Consider the following 25882-nt stretch of genomic DNA (forward strand, 5'->3'; position numbering starts at 1 on the left):
TGAGCCTTGATAATTTTTTCAAATACTTTACCAAGGATGGAGGTGAGACTGACCGGCCTATAGTTGCCCGGGTCCTCCTTCCTCCCCTTTTTGAAAATGGGGACCACGTTAGCCCTTTTCCAGTCCTCCGGGACTTGGCCCGTGCGCCACGAGCGTTCGAATATTCCCGCCAGTGGCTCTGCAATGACGTCGGCCAGTGCCTTCAGCACCCTCGGATGGAGCCCATCCGGGCCTGCCGACTTAAAGGCATCCAGTTCTTCCAAGTGACTCTGCACCATCTCAGGGTCTACGCATGGCAGTCTGGCGCCTTGCTGCTGCCTCTCTACAACCCCAGTGAGAGACTTGTCGTGTCCCTCGCTTAGGAACACTGAGGCAAAGAACTCGTTGAGGAGTTCAGCCTTGTCCCCCCTATCTGTCACCAATTGCTTCTGCCCATTTAGCAGGGGTCCTATTCCTCCCTGGGCCTTCCTTTTACTCCCTATATATCTAAAAAACAATTTTTTGTTGTCCTTTACTTGGGTTGCCATCCTCAGCTCCATGGTAGCTTTGGCCCGCCTAACTGCCTCCCTACAAGCACGAGCAGAGGAGGTATATTCATCTTTAGTGATCTCACCCTGTTTCCACTTTTTATGTGCTCCCCTTTTGGCCCTTAGGCTGCCCTGGATTTCTCTGGTCAGCCATGGAAGCCTCCTGGCCCCTTTCCCTCTTTTGCCTCGCTCGGGGATCGTCTTGCTTTGTGCCCAAAGGATCGTTTCCTTTAGGCACAGCCACCCTTCTTGGGCACCCATCCCATCAAAACTCCTACTCTGTCCAGTGACATGCTGGAGATCCGAATAATCGAGTCTGTTCTGCATGTGAGCTGACGTGTGCTGCGCTATGCCACATGCAGTTGTATAAGCAGTGACATGTGCATCAGCGTGCAAAAAATGGCGGCAGTGTGCTTTTGAACCAAAATGCTTCCAATGTGTTTTAGTTCAAAAGCGTGCTGCTGCCATTTTCTCAGCACTGACGCGCATTTTGCCACTCATGCAACTGTGTACGCTGCAGCACCGGGTGCTTTTAAAAGCACTTTGCGTTGCAGCGCAAACGTGCGTACAAATGCCCTATAGCACCGAGAAACTATGGGGATGCTCAGTTGCTGTAACATGGCTAGGATTGTAGCATCTCTTCTCAACAACACCAAGGTGTAGCGTAGGAACACCCTTGGCCAAGGTCAGACAGAGAATTGAACCCAGATCTCTCAAGCACCAGGCACGTACTCTGACCACCAAGCCAGCCTCTCTCTTTCTGAAATGTATGCATTTAAGAGACAGTGCTCATCAATGCTTATTGGTAATACTTACCTGGCAGTTAACCTCTCTATTTTCAACAAAGGGCATTATTCAGCTCTGCGACAGGAGTCAACCTAAGGAGCAAGCACCATGTAAGGCCCACTTAAACCCTTAGGTAAAGCCTCAGGGCACAAGTGCAACTGGAATGGCGGGCAGGCCTCATGCTGGCTGTATGCGCTGCGGCGAGCATTGCCCTGACAGCACAAGACTTGTTTTGGTCATGGTGCTGAACATAAGCCATGTTTTGCTAGCCCTAGGTTTAATAGGATCCAATAAATATGCAAATTTCCCCAAATAATTAAATATACATGCTACGGTGCAGTTGCATCCAAGTATATTTTTCAATTAAAAATCCCTCCTTGCCTCCAGTGATAATCCGAGCACTGGGCTGACTCCAGGCGCAAATTAGAGGCAGATAATGTGGTGGTGATGGACTGAGTGCCTGGCTTGCGGGTCTTTGCTAGTCAGGTATAGTTTGTCCTCTGTTGTTTTGCCTTTAGGGTTAACACCCAAGATATCCCTCTCAATTGGTAGAAGTGTTGTCAGCAGATCGAGGGAAGTGATTCTTCTCCTCTATTCAGCAATGGTGAGGCCACATTTGGAGTCCTCTGTCCAGTTTTGGGGCACCCCCGACTACAGAAAAGATGTGGGCACATTGGAGACAGTCTAGTAGAGGGTGACAAAAATGTTTTGGGGGCTGGAAGACATGACTTGTGAGGAGAGGCTGAGGGAACTGGGCTTATTTAATCTAGAGAAAAGGAGACCGAGGGGGATTGACTAGCATCCTTCAACTCCCTGCAGGGGGGTTGCAAAGAGCTGGACTGTTCTCGGTAAGGGCAGATGACAGGATAAGGAGCAATGGGCTCAAGCTGCAGCAAGGGAAATTGAGGTTGGATATTAGTATGAATTTTCTCACCAGGAGGGTAATAAAGCACTGGAACAGGTTGCCCAGGGAGGTGGTGGAGTCTCCATCTTTGGAGGTTTTGAAGATCCAGCTAGACAAAGCCTTGGCTGGGATGATGTAGTTGGTGCTGGTCCTGCTTTGAGCAGGAGGTTGGACTAGATGTGACTTCCTGAGGTCCCTTCAACCCTCATTTTCTATGATTCAACTGTCCTCCAATGAAAAGCAGACCCATTTAATTTAGGTCTTCCCACGGGCTTATAAAGTCTGCTTGTAAAAAAAAATCCTACTGTGGCCTTTTGATTCAAGGACACATCCACGTGGATTAGTTTGTCAAAATATTTTAAGATCACGTCCGTTAGAATATGGGTCACATAGTATATTGAGAGAACATTTATATATAATGTATAGGGGTAATAAATTATTGATAGATGTTACAGGCATACGTGGCATGTGTTAGAGATGGTTATAGGCAACCCAGTAACCTGTTGTTCTCCAGGAGAATTAACCATTTACTGAAACAATTATCACTCTGAGCCACTCACTAGTGTGCACCGAGTATACAAACTATAGCCAGATACCACTGCACAAAGGAAGGAGGGTGCATCAGTCTCCAGTTCTGCACCTATACAGAGCACCTGGTTTCTAAATGTACATGTTACTTGCCTCACATGCTTGCTAATGAGAATGAACACTTACATGGTTTGAAGTATGCCACGCCCTTGCAAAGGATAATTAATCTTAATTTATGTTTAGCATCCCACCAAGGTCCCTTCAAACTCCATTAACATGCAGTGTGAATGGGATTAACCTAAAGAGCACTTCTTAGTGCAGCCTGCTGCTCTATGGGAACCGCCTAACTCTCACATGAAGTCTTAGGCACAAGTACAGCTTGGGTAGCAGCACAGATATGGTGATAGAGAGCACTTTATCTCCCTTTTGTCACTCACTTCTGGCATGATTTCAATCTTCTCGTAGCGCCGCTTGAACGGGAGGGTTAGCACCTCCGCTCTGCGGTAGGACATTGGTGGTGGCTGGCAGTCTATCATGAGGTCTGTGCGATGGGACTGCGTGGGTGGTGGCTGGGTGTACTGCTCTGGACAAACGACGTGGAGAGGCTGGAAGAGAAGATAGTGGTGAAGATACAGGTGTCTTGTTCGCGTGCCTTGCCTTGGTACTTGTATGGACTGCAAGAACTGACACTGCAATTACAAGGTTGGTACCGCATACATCAATACTGCAGGTTATTTGTATTACAGTAGCATTCACAGGACCTTCATCAGGACTGGAGTAGGTTGTTAAGGGAAGAGACAGTCTGTTATGAATTTCTGCAAAGCCTAGTACAAGAGGGCCCTTGGCATCACTTCACCATTAACAGTTAATTAACCTAGGTGCCATTTGAACAAAAATTAAAGGTGGGCCCTGCGCTTCACAAAGCTTTCCATCAGAACAGGGACAAAAGGTCATTGATGGGTGTAGAACACAATGGAGCACTGAGGGGAAAGACGAGCATCAAAGTACAACACAAGGCTGTATATGCTATCCAAAAGGATAATCTAGAGGCTTCGTGGCTTGTTACCTACACATCAGTGAATTATTATTAAATTGGTTGTTTGCTGCAGGGTCACCGCAGAGGCATGGCTTCTCAAGGTATGCAAAGGGGAACGTGAGAGGAGGCATGTGTGGAAGGAGGCGGCAGTGAGATCTGCTACCACTCACGGAGGGAAGGGACAGGTTGCGATGTGGTGAGAAGACAGTGTAGACAAGTCATTGTTTGGAAAGAAGAGACATTGGTGTTCCGGTCTGGCCTGCTGGGATCTTCTCCCGGTTCCCCTTTGAAAGCATCAGTCAGGAAGAACATTTTGTCAGGGAATTGTTTAAATATGCTTGGAGGTAGGTGAAACGTAGGTAAGGCCTCAGGGTGCAAGGGGTTGATGCCCTCAGCATCAGTACTGTCACTAACTGCAGCTGATTCCTCCCTCACCTAGCTTCAGGGAATTGGTGAGTATTTATTCACCAAGGCGCCCCCGGGGGTTACAAGAAATAATGGCCAGAAGCTAGCAGAGAGCAGATTTAGACTGGACATTAGGAAGAACTTCTTCACAGTTCAAGTGGCCAAGGTCTGGAACGGGCTCCCAAGGGAGGTGGTGCTCTCCCCGACCCTGGGGGTCTTCAAGAGGAGGTTAAATAGGCATCTAGCTGGGGTCATCTAGACCCAGCACTCTTTCCTGCTTATGCAGGGGGTTGGACTCGATGATCTATTGAAGTCCCTTCCGATCCTAACATCTATGAATCTATGAACCTTTTCCAGCCCAAGGCACACTAACATTAATAAAAATTGTCCACGACACACCTGTAAAGGCATTCCCCATCGTCATACCTATTGGAGCTCATCGCCATGGCAAAACTCCGCGGCACACCTGCTGACTTCTTACGGCACACGTTTGTGCCACAGCACACTGGTTGGGAAACACTGGACTAAGCTATAGGCTTGAGGAGCTAGGTGAGGGAGGAATCAGCTGCAGTTAGTGACAGTACTGATGCTGAGGGCATCAACCCCTTGCACCCTGAGGCCTTACCTATGTTTCACCTACCTCCAAGCATATTTAAGCAAACAGGAAAAAAAAACCCGAGGGAAAAATGACTGTCTGTATAAGCTCTTAAGAGACTGATAGGAATGTGCAATATTAAACCTATGGACTTACTCCATACACTGAGCTCTACAGATCTAACATATTTTAGCTGCACGGACTGGCACCATTTTGCACTCGTTTCAGTGCAGGATGTTAAGGGAGAAGACACGCACATACTTGGGCTCTCTTTAGGAAACCAGACTCCTTGTGCTGCGTGGCTTTGCCATTTGCTTTAATATAAAGGTCATCCCAAGTGAAAGTCTCTATTCAGTGTGTGTGGTGAAACAGAAGAGAAAGCAATAGAGATTTCATTACCTGGACTTCTTTGAGTAATTTGGACACCTGAATAAAATTCAGTCTTGTGTCAATGGGGCAGTAAACACATTTCATAGCCAGAGGCTGATAAGGAGCCAGTGCATCCAGATAAGAGAAGTCAGGCTCTGAAAAGAGGGGGGAAAAATGATGAAGCTATTAGATGTCTTTTAAGAACAAAGACTGCCCAATTCTTTTCCCCGTTATCATACCCGATGCTAGAACAAACTGTTGTTTGGAAAGGTAATTCAGTTATGGATCTCTCTCCCTCCCTATGCCGTTATTTCCCATTAATTTGATGAAAATTATGCCCACAATTAGTCTTATCTCAATCAAACAACAGTGCAGTTCCATTTCATTTGAAAGCATTATTGCCTGATTTTTCTACAACAAATCCAATCAAGGCAAAACTGACATCTCTTACTCTATCAGATCCTCTATAAAAAAACCCAGCCACCCAAGTTTCGCAATTTTTTAAGTGTCACAAACCAACCCAAATGGCCTAGTTTTACAGCCCGACATAAAACACAGCACAATTGTTCCATATTTCAAGACAGCTTTGTATAAATGTCATCCTTGGCAACATATACTGCTCTCCCGTTTCCCATCACAATTATTCCGTTTCTCTTAGTCTGTGAGAAGTGTGGGACACATGGAAGGATAAGGAAGTAGTCACCAAATATTTCACTGCAACCCTAGAGATTTGAGAAAGACCCGGACAGCTCAGGGCAAAGGCATACGGACCTTTTTATATCCATCGTGCCAGTCTAATTCTAGCTCAGGTAAGCAGGGACTGAAAGCTGCTAGTATCGGGTGCAATGCACGATGGATGTACCATGCATCAGTAACAATCTTCTATAAAAATAGGCTTCTTAATACAGAAGGCCCAGCCCCCAACATCGGATAACAATATTTTACCTCCCTCTGCCTGATAAAGAAGAGTTTATTGTCAGCATAAAAATTTGTGGTTGGCTACGTACCAACAATTATGATCCAGTTATACTTATTTTGTAAGAACAGAATATAGCATCAACGAGCGATGCATACATCTGAAATGTAAAAAGGGCCAATTTGCTGAAGTGCAAAGTAGGTGTCAGCACAACTGATTGGGAACACAAAATTTCAAGTGGGAAGTATTAAGAAAACTGGTAATTGTTCAAGGCTGTCCTATAGGGGACACAAAAAGCCATGAATCCACAAGCATGAAAAAGTTATGCTGGGCAAAAAGCCATGCTGGCTAAAAGCAGATGTGGAGCTGGCAATAAAGTGAACAAATGCAAACTCAGTGCAAAAAAAAAAAAAAAAAAGGAAAAAGGGAGGTTGAGGCTAATGAATATAAGCTACAAGTTTTAAAATGTCAGTTCCTGATAGGGCAGCTACAGAAGTAAATAAGCTATCAGCATCAAGAGGATGTAGTATGAAGGGCCTTTTCGAACATTAGCACAAACAACAAAATCTCCAGGTCAGGTGCACATCCTTTGTTAGAGGCAGATGGTCACATTGTAAATAGGGATGCAGAGAGGACATAGCAACAGATGCTTCTTTTCTGTATTTTGCACAAAGCTGGAGGAACCGTCTATCCCATGGGATGTTGTGGAGGGAACAGAACGTCTCCTCATTTGTAATAAAGGCGGTGTGAAGCAGCGTTCGAGTCAACAGACCCACACAACTTCCATCCAACAGTCCAAGAGGAAGTAGCTGAGGAGCTCTCTGAACCACCATTGCTATTATTTAAGCCAACTTGGAAAAGGGGGGAACTGTGAAGTATGCAAGTGTAGGTCTAGCTTTTTAGATAAGGAAAAGCACCAAAATGCTTTAATCCGACCCATGTTATTAGGAAGAACAACAGAAACATGTAGTGATGAACAAGAGGAGCAACTAGATGATCTATTGGTTCCTTTTAGCCCCAAACTCCAGGACTCTATAAAAACCTGCCTGGAAAACAGGTGTTGCTCCATAGCAAAGACACCACAACCCAAGTTAAACTGACTGTAAGAAACCCTTGTAGATCCAACGCAGCCTCTCCTTGGCCCACTGAGGATAGTTCAGCGCCAAGGGTAGCTCACATTTCAAGTTGTGGCCATCAGCCGTAGCTGCTGTTTTAGGGCGTGCGATCTAATCCTCGGCTTTCCGTCCCAGGTTTGAGTATTTAAGGCAAGGGTGTCAAGAAGAGGGCCCATGGAGACCCATTATCTAGCCCCTGGTGCTGCCCCGAATGGACCCACACCAAGCATGCAGTGTACCCTGGATCAGCCCCATGTACAGGGCTTGGGATGCATGCTGCACATGGAGCCCTCTCCAGCTGCTGTGGAGTATGCGCTGCATGCAGGGCCCCTCGCAGCCGCTCCCGGGCAAGCCACTGTGGTCCTGCGCTGGCCAGAACAAGTGCTGCACGTGGTATGCACCCAGACCGGCTGGGGTAGGTGCTGTGTTCAGTGCATGCCCCAAAGCAAGCACTGGGAGCGCTGGATGCAGCATGGAGGAGTGCTGGGGGAGGTGTGGTTTTGTGGGTCCCATCCAGCCTGTGGGGCCAGCCATATGGATTGGCCCCACACCACTCACCATACCCACAGGGCCGGGTGAGTTTGATACCCCTGCTTTGAGGGTACAGACAGATGTTATGATCGTATCAGCACGGATAAGCTGTTACCATGCAGCTGTTAGACCTGCCTGCTCTTGCAGCAACACAACTGTTAACCAAATCAATGCAACTTTAATTTGGTTTCATTCAGGGTTACAGGTACAGTGATTTAGCTAACTTTTTTTGCTACAGGAGCATTCAGGGTACAGCAGAGCACCTGATGCACACTCCTAAACAGCAGCTCTCCCCTCCCTTTTAAAGGTGTACTGTCCATAGCTTAGCTACAGACTTAACAAGATAGTCATTATTAATGCTCTTGCATTAATTGTAGCATGAGGACCATAAAGTCTGAAACCAAAGAGTCTTCCAGAACAAAGCTGGATTGCAGTCCTACATATCCAACTGCTCCTATTCTGCCTTTGAACCAATGCCTCTCACTGTTACAGGGGATTTTACCTTAGATAAGGCACATTAGAGTCTGAGCTGTTATACCAGGATAAATAAAAGCCAGAGAAGTCACTCCAGGCTTACACTGGGGTTTAATGAGAGCAGAGCGTGACCCACAGTACTTTGCTCTGAATCTCTGCAGACAGAAGGGAGCCTTTGTTGGCAGCGGAGAACAGCCATAATGTAAGCTCAAAACATACTGCTGAGTGCCCGTCCCCAAAGAGCGCACAAAAGACAAGCAAACAAATTGAAAACACGAGCCCTAGCCAGGTTACAGGAATTGCTTTCTGTTACTGAGCCAGCTCAAACACTCTGGGTACGTGAGAGCAAGGGTTTCAAATGAGGGATAAAATTAGGAGCGGAGCTCAATGGATTAAGAGCCTGGTGCACAAGCATCGCATGCATCCTGAAGGTGCCCCAGTGATGTGCTAAAGCAGTGCCGTAAGAAAAACCTACTGCATTTCTGCACTTCACAAAAGGGCTCCACTTAATACAGGGTTAAAGAGTCGCTTTTCCATGTTGGAGAGGGTTCAGAACACAACCCCGTCTCGTCACGGGCCAGGTCTGGTTACCCCGGTTCACGCAGGGTAGCATTTCATGGCTTGAGTAACTCCACTGAGTTTCTTGGGTGGAGTCAGTTTGCAGTTTGCATTAACTGACTCTAAATTAAGCCCTAAGTTGGGATAAGGTTCAGTATTTCCCAAGACATTTAATCTAGTCATTGAAAAAGCTGTGATAAAAAAAAAAGAAAAGAAAAGAAAAAAAAAATCAATCCGAGCCAGTCTGTCCCCAGTCTCATCCGTTGTAAGGAACCCTTCTCTGGCTTTCAGTAAGGACAAAATGCAGCATCACTTTAACCATGGGACTGCACTTTGCCTTTGCAATAGCTTTAAGAGTGGGGCTCTCTCTCACCTTGGCTCATCTAGCGGCTGGTCGTCCCATTTCTAGCTCCTTCACTCCTCACTGTGCCTTTTTATGCGTCTTACAAGTTATCTCTGTCCCTGACATCAAAGCAACTTCCACATAAAATCAATAGCAGCCAAATCCCTCAAAAGCTTTATGGAGTCTTTGGCACTTTCCTCTTTATGGGATTAAACCTCAGCCTGGGGTTGGTTTTTTGTTGTGCTCTTTTTGGACAGGGGTGAATTTAAAAAAAAAAAAAAGGAGATTTTGCAGAGAGAGACTTTTTGGTAGAAATACTCTCTCGGGGGCTTTGCAGTATGTTTTGAAGATTCACCAGGTGTCCACTGGGATTCCTCAACCAGGAAAGCTTTGCACCCAGCTATCATAACCTTTGGCAATGTGCATATCCCAGAGGAGTGCAAATGTCCTGGTGGTTCAGAGGCCATGTTCATTCCTTGATGTAGCTGGAGCTTGATCCATTACATGCTCTGAAAATTAGGGGTCAGGCTTTCAATAATGGCCTTAGAGTCTGTGAAAGGAGCCTGATGTGCTCACGACAGCCTGAGTCACTGAGGAGGCAGGTAGTTTCCTTTTTCTGCCTCTGCATTCAGCTGCAGATACACTGAGAAAGGGGAATACAGTCTGGAAGTGCATGGGTCTCTATGACTGGCAGATGTGAAGTTTCTTAACAATCTTGTACTCTGGCAGTCGTTGTTATCTGGTCGCCCAAGTTTACCCAAGAGTCAAACAAGGACACAATGCATTGCATTATTTTGACAATTGGGGGCCAAACTGCCTTCAAGAGAAGGTGGAAGCAAAGTATTTCCTCCTTCTGACTAGTGTTGCTTTGGTCACGCCTGGGTTCAGTCTGAGCCAACTGCGTTGCTTCCAAGAGCTAATTTCCCTGCAGGGCTTTTACTGCTGAGCATACAAAGATCTTGCTTCTAAAAAGGCAAGGAATGACTCTGCATGGCAACAATCGACCCTGAAAGGCTAAAAGGAATGAAATGCAGGAAAAATCAATTGGTCGCTAGAGTCATCCTGAGATCCTCACTTGGACGAGCTCCTGGTGAGGTCACTGAAAGTTTTGCCTGGGGAACCAATGACAAAAGCCCCGACATTTTGGCCCTACAAGAGTGACTGACAGCTCGCCAGGTCTGCCCTGCGAAGGGCACTCAGCTTACCTGTAAATATAATGGTGTTCAGACTAGATTTTCCCCACAGCTCCATGAAGTGCACCACGTCCCCGAACCGGAGGGAGGGGTGTCCAGTAAACACAACACACGGCTGTTTGAAATCATTGCTGAAGTCTCCATGGATGCTGGGATAGTGCTTCAGTTTGTTTGTCTGAATGAGCTGAGAGAAAGAGAGAGATCACCGACCTTTCACACATGGCACAAAATGGTCACTTAAATAAGACTATATCTATTCACGCACACACGCTAGCCACAGATAGATGGGTTTTGAATATATGTTACATAGCTGAGCTCTATATATTCCCTGGCCTGATTTAGTCAGTGCTGCCACAGATGCTAGCAGGAGGCCTGGCCAGGACAGCCGAGCACAGGGCTGACGGCCTGAAATTGCAGTGTTCTGGTCCTGTCTTTGTGGCCAGACATGAGATGCTGATCGTGTGGTGCTAGCTGGACGGTAACCTCTGCAGAGGGGCTGGATTTAGTGCTACTCGGCGATTTCCAGAGTAAAAGCATGCTCACCTAGCAGGTACAAAGATGGGGTTTCCATTCGCGATCCCTGCAAACCTGCTCTGTGCTACCTGAATGAAAGCGAAGTCTTTGCAACACTGAGAAATCCTGTCCGCAGGGACCCCCGTGCAACTCCATTCTCTCCACTGGGTTTTATTCAAATGCCATTGAGCCACAAGAGGGGAATGGACACGGGCATGCCCTCTCTTAACTAGGCTGGCCTCTGCTAGGCTAACAGAAAGAAAATGCACTAAAAAGGACTGAAGTCAGACAGGCTGACTAAACAGACAGTGGAAACCGATCTCCTTAGGAAGATGGGATAAGCTCACAGGGGCACACAAATGCAGAGCTTTGCTTCATGTCTCCAGCCTCCATTTCCCCCCTTGAAAAAAAAATCCAACCTACGTGTCCCCAAGAAGAGTGGGAAGGTGATTTTATTAAACGACGTTCAGTCGCACAGTGAAGTCTCACCACTTGGTACATCCTACCGCTAGGTCCCCATAGCACTGATCTGCCCGCGTCACAGACTGTACGAGCATCAGCACCTGGTGAACTGAGAAAACGACTTCCTGGCAGGATTTTTCATAACGGTAGACCGTTTCAGAAATGTAAATAAGGTCGAGGGAAAGGAAAGCACCTTTCCCTACATAAAGGAACGGGGGCTCTTCTTTTCCTTTTTAGACACACAACTATCTAGTGACATCTGCTGCCAAGTGTAGCAATACTGCTCAGGACTGTAGGGTTTTGCAACGGAGGCTTCAGTAACAGGCTGCCAAAAATATCTGTGCTAGTCTATGGAAACCCTGCCCAGTCCCGCTTGTTTGCAGATGGCAGCGCACGCACCGACTAACACACTATGCTTCACAGCCTGAGACCTCCCCTCTCGATATTGTTCCCTATTGTTACATGTGATAAGTACCTCCCGATGCCATCCCTCATCTTTCCGGAGCCTCATGTATTAGCTGCCCTTCGCTGTGTTACGCAAAGCTTATTAAAGAAGGAATGAGAAAGCTGGTGCTTTCGAACCAGTGTTAACTGGGCATGTGGGATCTGAGCAAGTTTTAAAGCTTCTTAGCACCACGACACAAGGACAGCGGCTGATTGTTGATCAAGTTCAGCGGCAATAAACCCTGTGATTTGTCAGGCTAAATCTCTAGATGTCACCAGTCAATGAAATGCGTTGGCGCTGGCAAAGGCAACGTACAAACGTGCCTGCGATTCCAGCTTTTATTCACTGAAATGATAGCAGCCTGGCTGTGCTCTGTGCAAACACTCATTTTCTTCTCTTCCCCTTCTCCTCCCCCTTGCTCTTTCAGCTTCCTCGAAGAGGGTTTTCTCGCATGATTTTGTCCTCCATTTGTTTTGCCTACACATCCAGTTCAAACCCGCACTGCCGCGTGGGAACGGAGAGCTGGCAAAGCTGGACCGACACCAGCGCCTTTTGGGGTGACGGAGACTGAATGCAGACACAGCCCGTCAGATTTGCCACTGGGGTCCTCGGCACATATAGAAATGATTGCACCGTAGAGAGAAAGGACCTGCAGATTTCTCCGTTCCCTTGCAGTATGATAGGCTGAAGCACCCTCCCCCCTCCGATTTGCCTGCAATATCAAATTCCAGTTCAGTTTCCAGAAGGGGAATTTAAATATACATCCAATAACTGCTGTGGCAGTTAATATGCACTCAGTCTTGCAAACGCTCCTATAATTAAGGCTGGTAAAGATTTCTGATTAAAGCATCTGGAGTGCAATTTTTAGACTCTAAACATTACTCCAGTAGTAAGAGCTACCTCCTGCACAACAGCTTCGCAGGCAATGGGCAAAACAAGTTTTAGCCCATAAATTACTGAAATCGGGAAGAACCAGAAGGGAAGCACTCCCGGCAGCTCTGGAGCTCTCTGAGACTTATCAAAAACCTAAACCTGAGGTTGCAAAACCTGTTTCTATAGGGCCAGCTGTGGGATTTCTGCTGCAAAACCAAATTGGATTTGTGATGGGCCAGGACAGGGCTTTGTTAGTCTCCAGGAAACAGCTATAATGACTGACATTTCGGTGCCGGGCAATTTTGTAACATGGTTTTTCCCCCCTGGAAACCCTAACGCAATCTACCCATGCATCAATTCACCATCTCCTACTCCAATACACATACATGTACAGCACGCAAACTTTTGCAAAGAAGGGAGGCGATTGTGTTAAGCGAAGGAGATGATCAAAACCAGCAATATATTCTATTTCATGGCAGCCTCATAAAATCCTACTCTTTTTTAATTTTAAAGATAGACACAAGATCTTTGACACCAACAGTACCCCATCCCCCAGTGCCAGGTTGGACCATCAGGTCACTGTAGGCTTGACCTCCCTCCCAGCCTCCCCTTCCCTCTTCACTACACTATAACGCGTTGTTTCTTTCCTGGCAACCTCAACCAAACACTGACACAAAGCCTCCCTCCCCAGTTAGGGAGTTTGATGACAGCACGGCATGACATGACCCACCTGAAAGGGCAAAGAAACAAGTTTAGACACCTTCTACTGCCACTTCTGAAACACCTGGTAATTTGATAATCTCAAGGATGAAATTCAATTAACTCCCCCCTTCCCTCAAGAGTTGGATCTACGAAATGGGCTCAACTAGAACTGTCTCACCTGGTTATTGCGAGATTGAGTTTGTGACGATTATCTGTACAGATCTTTGGGATCTGAAGAGGAAAGGGGCTAGACACGCACATTAGAGAGCGTTGCAGATAAATAAGATTATTGAACCATGGTCTGTGCCAATTTAGGGTCAAAAGTATTTCCAAAGTCAGGTCAGGAAGCTTTAGTTTCTGGAAGCAGGAAGCATTTGAGACGTCTTTCTATAGAAAGATTTTTTTAATCGATTGAAAAAACTTAAGAGAGACCTGAGACAGTAAAGCACGCTGAACGTCAATGGTGGAGAGCTGTGTTTTTTTTTAAATCCCAAGTGGCTAAGTTTCCCTCTAAAGCAGGAGGTGTGATTTACAGGGTCAGTAACTCCTGCTATAAAGTGGATAAATCTATGTAGCCTTTGTGTACTCTTTGTTCAGCACAGCCAAGACGTATTGCTATTTATACTGTGTGCATCTGTAGCCAAAAATTCTAGATAGCAGCATCTCTCCTATCGATGGAAATGCATACATCACTTTGCTTCCCTCGCTCCCTGCACAGGCCACCAGCGACAAAAGGCCTTTTGCTGTAGAAGAGAATACTTTGTCACTTAACTCCTGCTATTTATTGCTTTGAGTATGGCATGTGGGAGATGGTATATGAAGGAAAGAAACAAAAATCAAAAAGAAAAATGCTCGGGTTTCCGACCACGAAATCAACATTACTCACACTTCTGCTATTTTCAATCAGAAAAACCAGATATTTCCTGGCTATTTCTTCTGGGTGCCGTCAACTGCCTCTTTAAGCTGGGGAGATAATTCCAACATTCCTCCTTTCTCCAACAAAATCACCCTGTAAATACTAATGGATTTCAAGCGACTGTGTGCAGGGACATGGGGAAAGGTTTTGGACGGACAAGCCTTGGAGACGGAGTCCGCTATGGAGAGAGAGAGCAGAAGGGTGCGAGGTACGGACGCTTCGCAGTCCCACTTTGGCAGTGCTTCAATCAGTCATCTACAAGGACCACATCTTGTGGTTCAGTCTTGCGGGCAGTCTATCCTCAGCTTCTTTGTCGAGACACTGGCAACAAAGGCTGTGAATAGACAGTAATTTGTGGCGGCTACAAGTGCAGCAGCCATCCATGCTCTGGCTACCTCGGGGAGCACAGCTGCTCCTTCCCAGAGACCAGGCTCTGACACCTCGATGCCTCCCCCACAGGCAGGAGGGCAGTCATTGCTGCTGTTCCCCACAGCACCGATTAATGCCCCCCACTCTCCGTCCCTCCCCTCTTGGGTGGGACATATGGACAGCGGGGTACAGCTGGAAGCTGGTAGACCGAGAAACCCCGTGCAGCACTATGATGCACTATGCACATTATGTGGCGCTACAAAACGTAGCCTCGCAGAGAAGATTGTATTTCATCCGTGAACATTTCTGCAGTGCTTCCTCCATGTCCACAGTGCGACAAGGGGTGTGCACATCTGTCCCTGCCTTTTGCAGCCTGACAAAGACACTTGTAGCGCTACAAATGTAAAGTCTGTCCACGGCCAAAGATTTAAGAACAACCAGCTGCTGCTGCTTCCTCAGATTTGGGCAGAGAAACTCATTTCAGTAAGATAAGAAAGTAGCCACCTTTGCATAGGGACTGGCATAGGGCATAATTTAAAACAAGGATGCCCAACATCCAGCTTGTGGGCTGGATCCTGCTCATGGAGATGGGCCACCTGGCCTATAGACTTCTGCCCTGGCTCTGGCTGCAGTGCCGGGGCTCCTACCTGCAGCCTGTGGGCACCTGAAAAGCACAGAAAGTGGCCCTCTAAGCCACTTGAGTTTGACATCCCTGATTGAGAAGATGTGGGAGATGAAGTCCCATTCACTTTCAACTCTGAAGATAGGAACCGTAATCCAAGTCACTTCATAAAAAAAAAAAAAAAAAAAATGCGAGTAATAATGGTATTCTGGGGAGATCGATTCCACTTCTCTTTATTAGGCTTCTAAATTTGCAAAAAGTTTGTTAAATCTTAGGGTTTATAGAAAAGCAGGGCTGGAAGGGACCTCACAAGGTCATCTAGTTCAGCCTTCTGCTCAAGGCAGGATCATTCCTGACTCAACCACCCCATGCAACCATCCTCCTAACCTCCTCTTAACAACTTGCAAGGATGGAGAGTCCACAGCTTCTCTAGGTAGGCTGCTCCAGTGCTTGTCCACCCTTAGTGAGAAAGTTCCTTCCAATCTCCAACTTCAAATTTCCTGTGCTGTAGTTTGAGGCCACTGCTCCTCATCTTGGCCCCTACAGCCACAGACAACAACCCATCTCCTTCCTCTCTATAATTGCCTTTCTGGTATTTGAAGACTCTTATCAAATCAGTCCCTTCATAGCATCTGCAGCAGTAAGCTGTTGCTTATGAAAGTTTAGGCATCTCCGATTTAGTTAGTCTATAAGGTACAAGTCACCCTTGCCTTCAAACCCCGCAAATCTTGTTTCTAACGGGATAGAAACTTCTAGTGTTGATTCACTTCAAGTTCTTCGTCCTTCCAGTCATGAAAATCACTGACTTGGGAAACGTAAACTGGGACTGCTGCAGAAGTATAGGACCAAACTGGCCTGATATGGGTTAGCTACTCTTTTTTACTGTTCTCCCATCATAGCAAACGCTCTCACTCATCTCTTTTTTCTGAGAAGCTACTATCAGTGCTTTCACTGCAGTCCTACTGGCAGATGTTATTTCCTTGCAGCTGAGACATGTAGTTCTTACTCTTATCCAAGCAACCGGCTACTGCTCCAAGTGAAAGATTACAGCAGAGATTTCTAATGCTCTTGAAGGCCTCTGGACACCCCCCCCCCAGTATTTCATTTTAATAGGAACTGGTGTCCAAATTTCTCTGTGTAGCTCTGAAAAAAAAATCACCTATGTTTCTTGCCTGCAGCACTGGAAAAGTAGGATTCTCTATACAATTGGATTGGTTGTATAAGCACAACCTCATTATAGTGAACCTCTGTGGGGCTGGGAGAAAACTTCATTAAAAAAAAGGGTGTTTGCTGTAACAGGGTTTGTCAATTTGTCGCACTGTAATAATGAAAAAAAAGAAGGTTCCTGCAGTTGAGACTGCTAAAAGCAGAGGTTTGTTATAAGCACAGTTCGTTATAATGTGGCAGTGCTGTATTAAAAAAGAAATCACCTCTAAGAAAAACTAATTTCATGCATAGATAAAATGGGAGGAGAGATGATAAATTTCTGAGAACAGAGAAAGGGGACAACGAGGAGGGAGCAGAAGGGCTTTGGGTGCTCTGATGTCCGTTGCTGGTTATACCGTCTCAAAGGATTCATTACAAATAGAAGAATTTGGGGGCTGGAGAGAATTCCTGATAAACAGACTGAAAAGAGTGGAGTAGCTTAGTCTACAGAGGAGGAGGAAACAAGGGACTGGGTAGTATGCAAAGTGCTGCACCTAGGGAGGAGAAATGTCCAGCACACCTACAGCCTAGGAAATGACCTGCTGGGTGGCAGAGGTGGAAAGGGATCTTGGAGTCCTAGTGGACTCCAAGTTGAACATGAGCCGGCAGTGTGACAAAGCCATCAGAAAAGCCAATGGCACTTTATCGTGCATCAGCAGATGCATGACGAATAGGTCCAAGGAGGTGATACTTCCCCTCTATCGGGCGCTGGTCAGACCGCAGTTGGAGTACTGCGTGCAATTCTGGGCGCCACACTTCAAGAAGGATGCGGATAACCTGGAGAGGGTCCAGAGAAGGGCCACTCGTATGGTCAAGGGCCTGCAGACCAAGCCCTACGAGGAGAGACTAGAGAAACTGGACCTTTTCAGCCTCCGCAAGAGAAGGTTGAGAGGCGACCTTGAGGCTGCCTATAAGTTCATCACGGGGGCGCAGAAGGGAATTGGTGAGTATTTATTCACCAAGGTGCCCCTGGGGCTTACAAGAAACAATGGCCACAAGCTAGCAGAGAGCAGATTTAGACTGGACATTAGGAAGAACTTCTTCACAGTTCGAGTGGCCAGGGTCTGGAACGGGGTCCCAAGGGAGGTGGTGCTCTCCCCTACCCTGGGGGTCTTCAAGAGGCATTTAGATGAGTATCTAGCTGGGGTCATCTAGACCCAGCACTCTTTCCTGCTTATGCAGGGGGTCGGACTCGATGATCTATTGAGGTCCCTTCCGACCCTAACATCTATGAATCTATAAGAGGTAAAAACATAGCAGGAGAGAAGACAAGCCAGGAACTCCTACCTCTCATCTCATAACAGTGGTAATGGGATGAAATGCAAAGGCTACAGATTTGAAACCAATGCAAGGAAGGAAATAGCTCTTACACTTAGCCAAAGCCATCAATGGCCCGACAATCCTGAGGGGCATCTGACAACATACAGGATCGCCACTCCTGAATCATCTTTGCCAGCGCTCATCCAGCCTCTTCTTGAAAGCTTCCCAGGAAGGAGATGCTACCACAAGCCTGGACATGTTGAGGTAATGAGGACACCCAGTCCTTTTAATTCCACCTAAAGAGGAGATGAGAACAGCTTGTTCTCTGCATATGGCCCTTCTCCTATGCATAATGCTGGGTACGTGGAGGGGCTCATCTAATGGCAGACATACATATCTGAGCAATGACTTCCTCTGACCTGCCCAACATGGAAGCAAGCAGCTGAGGTCTTCTTCCCTCATCAGCTCATCTCCATGAACATGTTACAACAACTTAAAGAGTTGCCCAGTGGCCCATCAGACCGGTCTGGTTGAGGCATACCAGTTTCTGTGGCCAATGGCATACAATGGAGCAATATAGCTGGTGTCACATCTGGTCACCTATGACCATCTACCCTTTCACAGCTGGCCTGATGGGGGACAGGAGAAAGGGCAGCTTGCAGTACTGCAGTGCAGGCGCAGCTCATACAAGCAAAGAGGCCCTATGGCCAGTTTAGATTGCTCCAGGCCTCCTCCCTGCTTTAGCTACAAGCAAAAGGGGCTTAGCCTGACAGCTGCTGGGATCACCCATTTGACTGACACTTTTAATGGCACAGCTATTTGCAGTACAGACCTGGCCCTTGCCTCCAGGTCTTAATTCCCTTCGGGTAGAATGGGAATTAAAGCACTTCCCCTATCTTGCATGGATGCTACAAAGACACATACCTTGCAGACTGTGCTGGGAAGGGGGGCAGAACAGTTCCCTAGAGGCAGACGTACATACACGTACAGTCAAATGGAAGAAATTTTCCCCCCCTCGTTTACACTTTTCAGTCTCACGTCTATGCTTCCTAAAGGGAAAACACAGGAACAGCGTGCTCTCTGCATGCCCGGCCCCGACACGGCCCAGTAACACTAAACCAATTCCAGCTGTGGGACTGTGACAAAGGCTGAGCTGCAGCCCAAGGAAAGTGTGAATCACGCTTGCAGGGTGGCAACAAGAAACAGAAAGCCCAGTGGTGAGCACTGCCACTGCAACGTAGACCATTCAGTGCTTTGGGGGTGGTAGGTTTTATTGGTATTTTTCCCTAATCTCCATCTGATTTGTGTTCTCCTGAAGCGCGCCTCACTTGTGATTTACGACTATACCAGAAGCTTTACCTGGAACAAACAGGATCATTATTCATTTGCCTGTTATTTTTATTACGGGCCAAGTTTTCAAAAGAGTGTTAGCAAGTGTTGGAGCTGCCAGTACTGCTCCGAAGCCTATATCTGCAAAGTGGTTGTTAAGTGGCAGGAATCAGCAAGGAGGACACCCACTGGGTCATCGCTGGGGGAGGAGGGGGAATTGAAGGGGGAAGTGCAGGATACCGTTCTTTGTCTCCAGTGCTTACACAAGAGTTGCAAACAGAAACACTGATTTGTGCTTGAGGACTCCTCCATAGAATCCATGGTAGTTAATACACTTTTTGGCCTCTGTAAAATCTCTCTTACCTGCTTCAACCAACTTTTCTACATTTCATTTATCATAAGGAGTTCGAACCAAGGTCCGATGTTATGAATCTTTCCAAGACATCAGGACTCAAGAGTGGTACTCCTCAGGGACACATCCTTTTCACTCCCTTAGCCATACAATGCTCAAACAAGTTACCGTGGGATTGTACAAACTGGCACCATAAGAGTTACAGGCTGCTGTGTTAACGTGACAGTTTGGAGTCGGTTATAGTAATTCCTGGAAGAGACAGGCTGCTTTAGCTGTAACATAGCCTCAACACTGTCCCCAGGGTGATTTATTGCTTCCTTTGTGAAGGGAGAAAGGAGAATTATTATATGTTCAAAACTAGTATAACTGACACAGTTTAAGCTGCAGGCACATAATTCTCAGGTCAGCTCTTCAGCTCGTGTAGCTTCTAAAATATCCTAGACCAGAAGGAGCTTTCTTGCTGAGGCCAGATTAATCTGTCAGCCCAATATTCAAAATATCTCAACTGTAGCTCCCGATTCTCCGAAACCGAAGTCATTAACTTGATCTACGCATGCAACAACTAAAAATGTTCTTAGAGGCAGTGAAACAATTCAGAGGAATCCAGTTATGAAAAGAGCATTGGAGAATTAAAAGACATCCTTGCAATCAGAGGATACTGTTATCACAGTACAAACACACAGGCCCATCCTGCTAGACTGCTTAATTAAGCCACTCTTTGATAGCTGCATGCTTTTTTTCTGAAGGTCTTCACTTTGACCCAGCGATTTCATGTGTGTGCTGGAATGGGAGTTGGGAAGCTTTAAAGCTTTTGGGAGGACGTAGAATAGCAGGGGGCAGAAAAACAGAAGGCACTTCAGCTAGAAACTAGGGGCCAACAAGCCTACAGCGAAGAACAGAGATTCAGGATAAATTAAGAAGCAGTGCTAGCTGCATGGCTAGAGCATCTTGCTCTTGGAGATTAGGCTTTGCAACTTGATTTCCCTGGGTAAATTTTTAAGCACAACGCGTGGATGCTGGCCATGCAAGCTCCATTATCCCTGATGCCAGACCGTTCCCAATTCACTGCACTCCCTGTCTAAAACATATTCCAGCACCTAGAAAGAGCAAAGATTAGAAGCTAGACCCTAATCCTATCGTCTTCAGTGGTAGCTGGGAACTGGAAGCACCAGAGAGGTGATATACATAGCAGGCAGGTTACACTGCCAAACAGCACCAACTAAATCTCTGCTCAAAGCTCCTTATAACGGCAGACAGCGACAGAGGGGCTGGATGAGGCCTTCGTTTGTATGATGGCACCTCTGCATATGCATTTATTATGTTAAGGTTGGGTATTTGACTGGATCAAACATTGTAAAAAAACCTGCCAATAGTTCTAAATAATACACAGAAAAAGGACAATTTTTCCATTAAGAAATGTGTCAAAAACAATTTTAAAAAAAATCACACTTTTGTCATGAAAACTACAGCAAAATGTAACTTTTTTTTTTTTTTTTTTTAAATAAAATCATGTTGACTGGTCAAAAAAAATATTCAGTCAATTGACCACTCAACTGACAATATTGGACCAATCAATTGACCAGCTTGCCAACCCTAGCTTATATACATTTTTGCCCACTACAGATGTTGACAATGCTAATGAATCTCACAAGCTGATCTGTAGTGTCTGTACGTGCAAAAGGCTCATTTTCCCACAGAAGCTGAACTGAAACCCTGTGAAAAAGCCAAATTCTTCATGTGTTGGCACCTCTTTTACCTCTCATCTACTACAAGGGGAGATAGATTGAACTCCACTGGAATAAAAAGGAGTTGGCATGTGAAAAAACTCTCACTGAAGGTAGAAACTGGGCCATATTTGAGAGGCAAGGGTTTTTGTGGGTGTTAGTCTTTGATTGGACCAACTGCATGGTTGGCATGGACTTAACACACTTTTGAATGCAGTGCATTCTTCTTCAGATCATTCGAAAGCTTGTTTAAGTCTATGCCAACCATGCAACTGGTTCAATAAAAGATATTGCACACCACCGTCCTTGCCTCTTGCATATTTTTTGGACCATCACAGATATAACATCACTCCAGCCCTGCCGCACCATATTTTATTTAACATCTGGCTTGTTAGGAAGTCCTCCTGAGATGCACACATCGTTTCTGCAGGAATCCCAGACGGGGCAGCAGTCTTATTCCTATGTGCTTCAAGTATACACCATCTCAGGACGTTCCATTTATAGGAGCAGACGATAACACTCAGTCTTCGCAACTTGGACTCCTTGAATATTAACCTAGTGTTTCCAGGTGTGTCATCCCACGATTCTTAGGGCTGGACAGCTTGGGAGCCCATTTCAGCAGGGAAGGTGGGATCTGGGGCATAAACCTGACTCCAATTGCTAGGTTTTCGCTTTACACACTTGGAAATCAGCAGCGTGGACAAAAAGCATGCTGGCAGGCACGGATTGATAAAAGCAAAGAAATGTATGTGCTTGTGCCAGACACCTTCCCACGAAGGCAGAAATAAAATGGCGAGTGGATATTAAGTAGTAATGTGAAAGAAAATATTGCAGCAAGCACTGGGTTAATAGCACATTCTAATTTCTTCCTCTCCCCAAACTATTTTTTATGACTAAAGCCAAGAAGCAGCTGACTTGTGTGATCGATTGCAAGAGACTGTTTCGCAGACTCATAAGAATTAGTCACAGAGACAGAAGGGTAGGTTGCTTACCTCGGCATGGGGAAAGGGGGGCTCCGGGAGATAGACTTTCGTCTGCTTATTATGACACAGCCTATAAAAGGGAAGAAAACAAGGAGGGTTAGAGTCTGCAGAACATGCTGAAGTGTCTGCTGCCATCTACCGATGAGACTTTCCGATACGGCCTTTTCATTTTCACAGCCTGGCAGAGAACATCTCTCACTTTTTATTGTTGTTTCCAAATTAAACAATTAAAGAGCTCACACCCATAGGGTGTTACGACCAATTCCTGCAAGGCCACTTTAAAGAAGGTGCAAGGCAGTGCAGGGCTAGAAATGCTTTATGAAAACACACGCGCGTGCACTTCATACACAATGGGACCTTCTCTACTTTAGGAACTCAATACATTTTAATTTACTGCTCTGCAAACTCAGTAAGCCTCATGAAAACCCGTTCATCTCCTCACCCATCTCATCCTTTCATTCATTCAAGTTTGGTTCACTGGAACATATTTTATTCTCTGGGGTGTCAGGTTAGCAAAGTGCCTTTCTTACCTCTCTACCACACTTATTTATCAGCTGTTCACTTCATAATGCAAATATTGAAAGCTAGTGACTGACTTCAGTGGGAATACTGGATTCACTTTAACATGGAAAGGGGGAGCAGGTCCCTGATTTCTAGGTAACGGAACAACTGTCTGTTGTAAACTTAATTGGGTGACTTTTGCTAAAAAAAAATTCTGCAATTCTGATGCATCCTTAACTTTATTATTTTGACTCAGTCTTGTTTTATAGGTTGAGGTCAAGTTTCTACCCTACCAAAAACAGGAAGCTTCATCCAGCTGATTGATGATAGGATCATGAGCCAGGAGTTCCTCAGTTCTCATCCCAGTTATAGGTCTAAGTCCCTCTGCAGTTTTACAGAAGTCACAACCTCTGCCTCAGTTTCCATGCAAGTAAAAACAGTTACTCACAGGAGTGTCCAAGGATCAGGTAATGTCCATGCTGACTTTGGAAGATAAGACAGTGCATACATAGGATTAAAGTAAAATCTACAATATCCATTAACTGTCTGAGTTCTGCAAGGTGGATGGGACTGACAAAATAACAGTTCACTTGCATGCTGTACTGTGTTGCCATTTCACTGTACTAGCATGTATATGTGTGTGCATAAGCAAACACACAATTTTACATCACCTCTTAGCCCCTAAGATCCTAAAACTCACATGCATCCAGAAATCACTTCATCCATTATTGAAATGCAATCGCCTCTCAAACAGAATACAGCAGCAGTTTACCAGTGCAAAACAGTGCCAGCCAAACATGAGTTTTAATAGCTACACTGACACTGGCCAGGGCAAAAAGGCTAGATACCATAAGACTTGCTGAAAGTATCGTGGGATCGCTCTCCACCAGATCCTAAGCTTCATCTTATCCATATCCCTCCTGATGAACTCTATCATCACCCCAGTATCCCATTAAGCCTTATTTTTCTGCATAGCAGATTGGGAGCTCTCCATGAAGGGATTAGTTTATTTTTGTTTTTACAACCTCGAGTATCTTGCTAGGCTTAATGACTACATAATGATCACTGGTGGCCTGTGCTCTTTCCCTCACAATTGTACTGAGCAGTAGGTTGGCTAATGAAAGGAGTCTAAAGGGCAAGCACACACTGCTGTTCCCAAGATCAACCAACAATGCAATGCAGATCCTCCAAAGCAATACAGATCCTCCAAAGCTACCACCAACAATGCAATATAGATCCTCACCTATATTGGCTGGGGAGACTTGGGCAGGAGGAGGATGGCACACAGAACAGAAGCAGGTCTTTTTGGAAAATCTCCGATTTTCCCTCCAGTCCCCAACCCATGTTTATGCATAGCTCACTCTAACACTCTTTGACTATTTTATTTAAATCGTCTTTGTTTTACTGAGACTTTGGAAACTTGATTGCACCAGCTTTTCTATGGCCCTGGAAGACTTCAATGAGATTTATGTCCTTGTGAAAGTTATAATTTTTGGAAGGGAGGATTTTTGTTTTTATCTCTTTCCTTGACCAGTTTGGAATGTCACTAACCGCCACCCTGTTTTCTCTGGACTGTATTTTATTTCCTGACAAAGAGGCTTTTGTTTTTACAATTTATCTAAGAAACTTAATAACAAAAATATCTGTTACAGCACAGCTGCACCCAATACATTTGGTTACATCAAACACTGCTACTAACAAACTCGCTCAAGCTAAAAACTAGAATATATGCCATTTGGGTTATTTATCTCAAGAACTTCTTGTACGTGACATTTCCTGCCAGGCCTTTTGCTCTGTTTAACCTGATCTCTCTGCTGGTTTGGCTGGATGTGTTAATTGCTTCCCTCGGTTTGCTGACCCTGTGAGTTGTAAGGTCTGCAAAGATTAATGTTGTGTTTATTCCAGAACAAGACTGGGCTGTCTACTTTAGCTCCTGCCGAAATGGCCAAGGCTGGCAACACCTGGCCCTTCGTTTTATGTCTCACTTGAATTAGAAAAGTAACAAACCTAGCTGGCTCACGTCGTTAGACTGATGTCTGCTCCTGGAGGCACTGAACGAGACTAACAGAGGGGCAAGGAAGATGCATCTGAAAGTCACTCTCAGCATGGTGCTTCACTTACTCACCAAAGCTGATGCCAGAGAGTGGTGAACACATCTACCTGTTTGTAAACAGATTTGACACACGTTCCAAGAGAAATGATGCCTTTCTAATTCTAGAAGACCTAGACGCACATATTCCCATGAATCACAAGACGTGCTCCCAACTCCTTATCTCGCAGGCGGAGAACATTTCAAGTCAAGGGAATCGCAGCGATCAGCACTTGCTCTGTACATGTTTACTACAATCTGTATGGTTGAACCCAGGCTACGCAGTAAAATAAAACCTACCACTCAGCAAAGATCTGGGAGAACTCCAGGGAGCTGTTGGCAACAGGCGAGATGAAGTAAAAGGGGACATTGGAGAGTCCCGCAGAATCGATATACTGGTACAGGCACTCCAGCAGGTCATATATCACTCCTGAGGGATAGCAGGGCACCAACACGTTCCCTCCACTGCGCACGGTCATTGCTTGAGAGAGAAAGAGAAAGAGAAAGAAAAAAAATAAGTTAGCAGCTTTTACTTTCCATCCCTAAATACCCCACAGGGTCTGATACCTGGTGCACAGGATGAGACATAACAGTGTAGGCGTGGGTCTGTATAAATGAGACAGACTTCTCTAACCCCTTAAGATTTTGCAGCCATAAGTGGAATTAAAGGCTAGGTCCTTCTCCTCCAGAAGCACAGGCCTCTGCGCTTTGAGCAACTAAAACTTCGTGAGCCACAGGGCTGATGCGCGCTTGAGTCCAGGAGAGGGCACTGCTGCTTTGAGGAGAAATATTGAGTGAGAAAACAGGACAGTACATTCCTCATATACTGCAAATAATCTGATATTTCTATTAGTGTCCACACAGAGTGGGCAGGACATCTGTTCCTGGGTCTCGGCTGAGTTCACCATGCACAGTAAACTGTTTTGTACTGAACTGCACTGCTTCAGATAAATGGCAGAGGATTTTAAACCTGGGGCTACTAAATCCAGTTGTTTTAAACCTGACAGCTCCCAAAGGCACGCAGATTTTTTTTCTCGAGCTGTTAATATGACCGAGTCCCAGCCGCACACACAAAACAAAACAGCTGCTACCATCTGTGAGCTGTACAAATTGTGGGTAGGGAGAAAAAAAATAAAAGGCGAAAATAAAAATAGTTTCTCTCTACAATAGACACAGATCCAAAATAGGACACTATACGCAAGCACAACATCGACATTTCATTCCTTTGCCTGCATGAAACTACAGAACCGCTGTGG

The 25882-nt window shown here is 45.8% G+C and overlaps 1 protein-coding gene across 1 annotated transcript in view; it reads right to left on the minus strand.

Moving 5' to 3' along the window:
* Positions 1-25882, minus strand: part of INTS9 (integrator complex subunit 9) — an 88585-nt gene that overhangs the window by 16392 nt on the left and 46311 nt on the right. Inside the window, exons 10-14 of the mRNA XM_014610238.3 lie at positions 24927-25107; positions 22046-22106; positions 10293-10464; positions 5181-5305; positions 3183-3350 (exon numbers count right to left, since the gene is read on the minus strand). Of these exons, the coding sequence (XP_014465724.1) occupies positions 3183-3350; positions 5181-5305; positions 10293-10464; positions 22046-22106; positions 24927-25107 (707 nt within the window). The remainder of the gene's footprint in view (positions 1-3182; positions 3351-5180; positions 5306-10292; positions 10465-22045; positions 22107-24926; positions 25108-25882) is intronic.

This window comes from Alligator mississippiensis, chromosome 1 (genome assembly GCF_030867095.1).
Source record: "Alligator mississippiensis isolate rAllMis1 chromosome 1, rAllMis1, whole genome shotgun sequence".
Taxonomy (NCBI): Eukaryota; Metazoa; Chordata; order Crocodylia; family Alligatoridae; genus Alligator; species Alligator mississippiensis.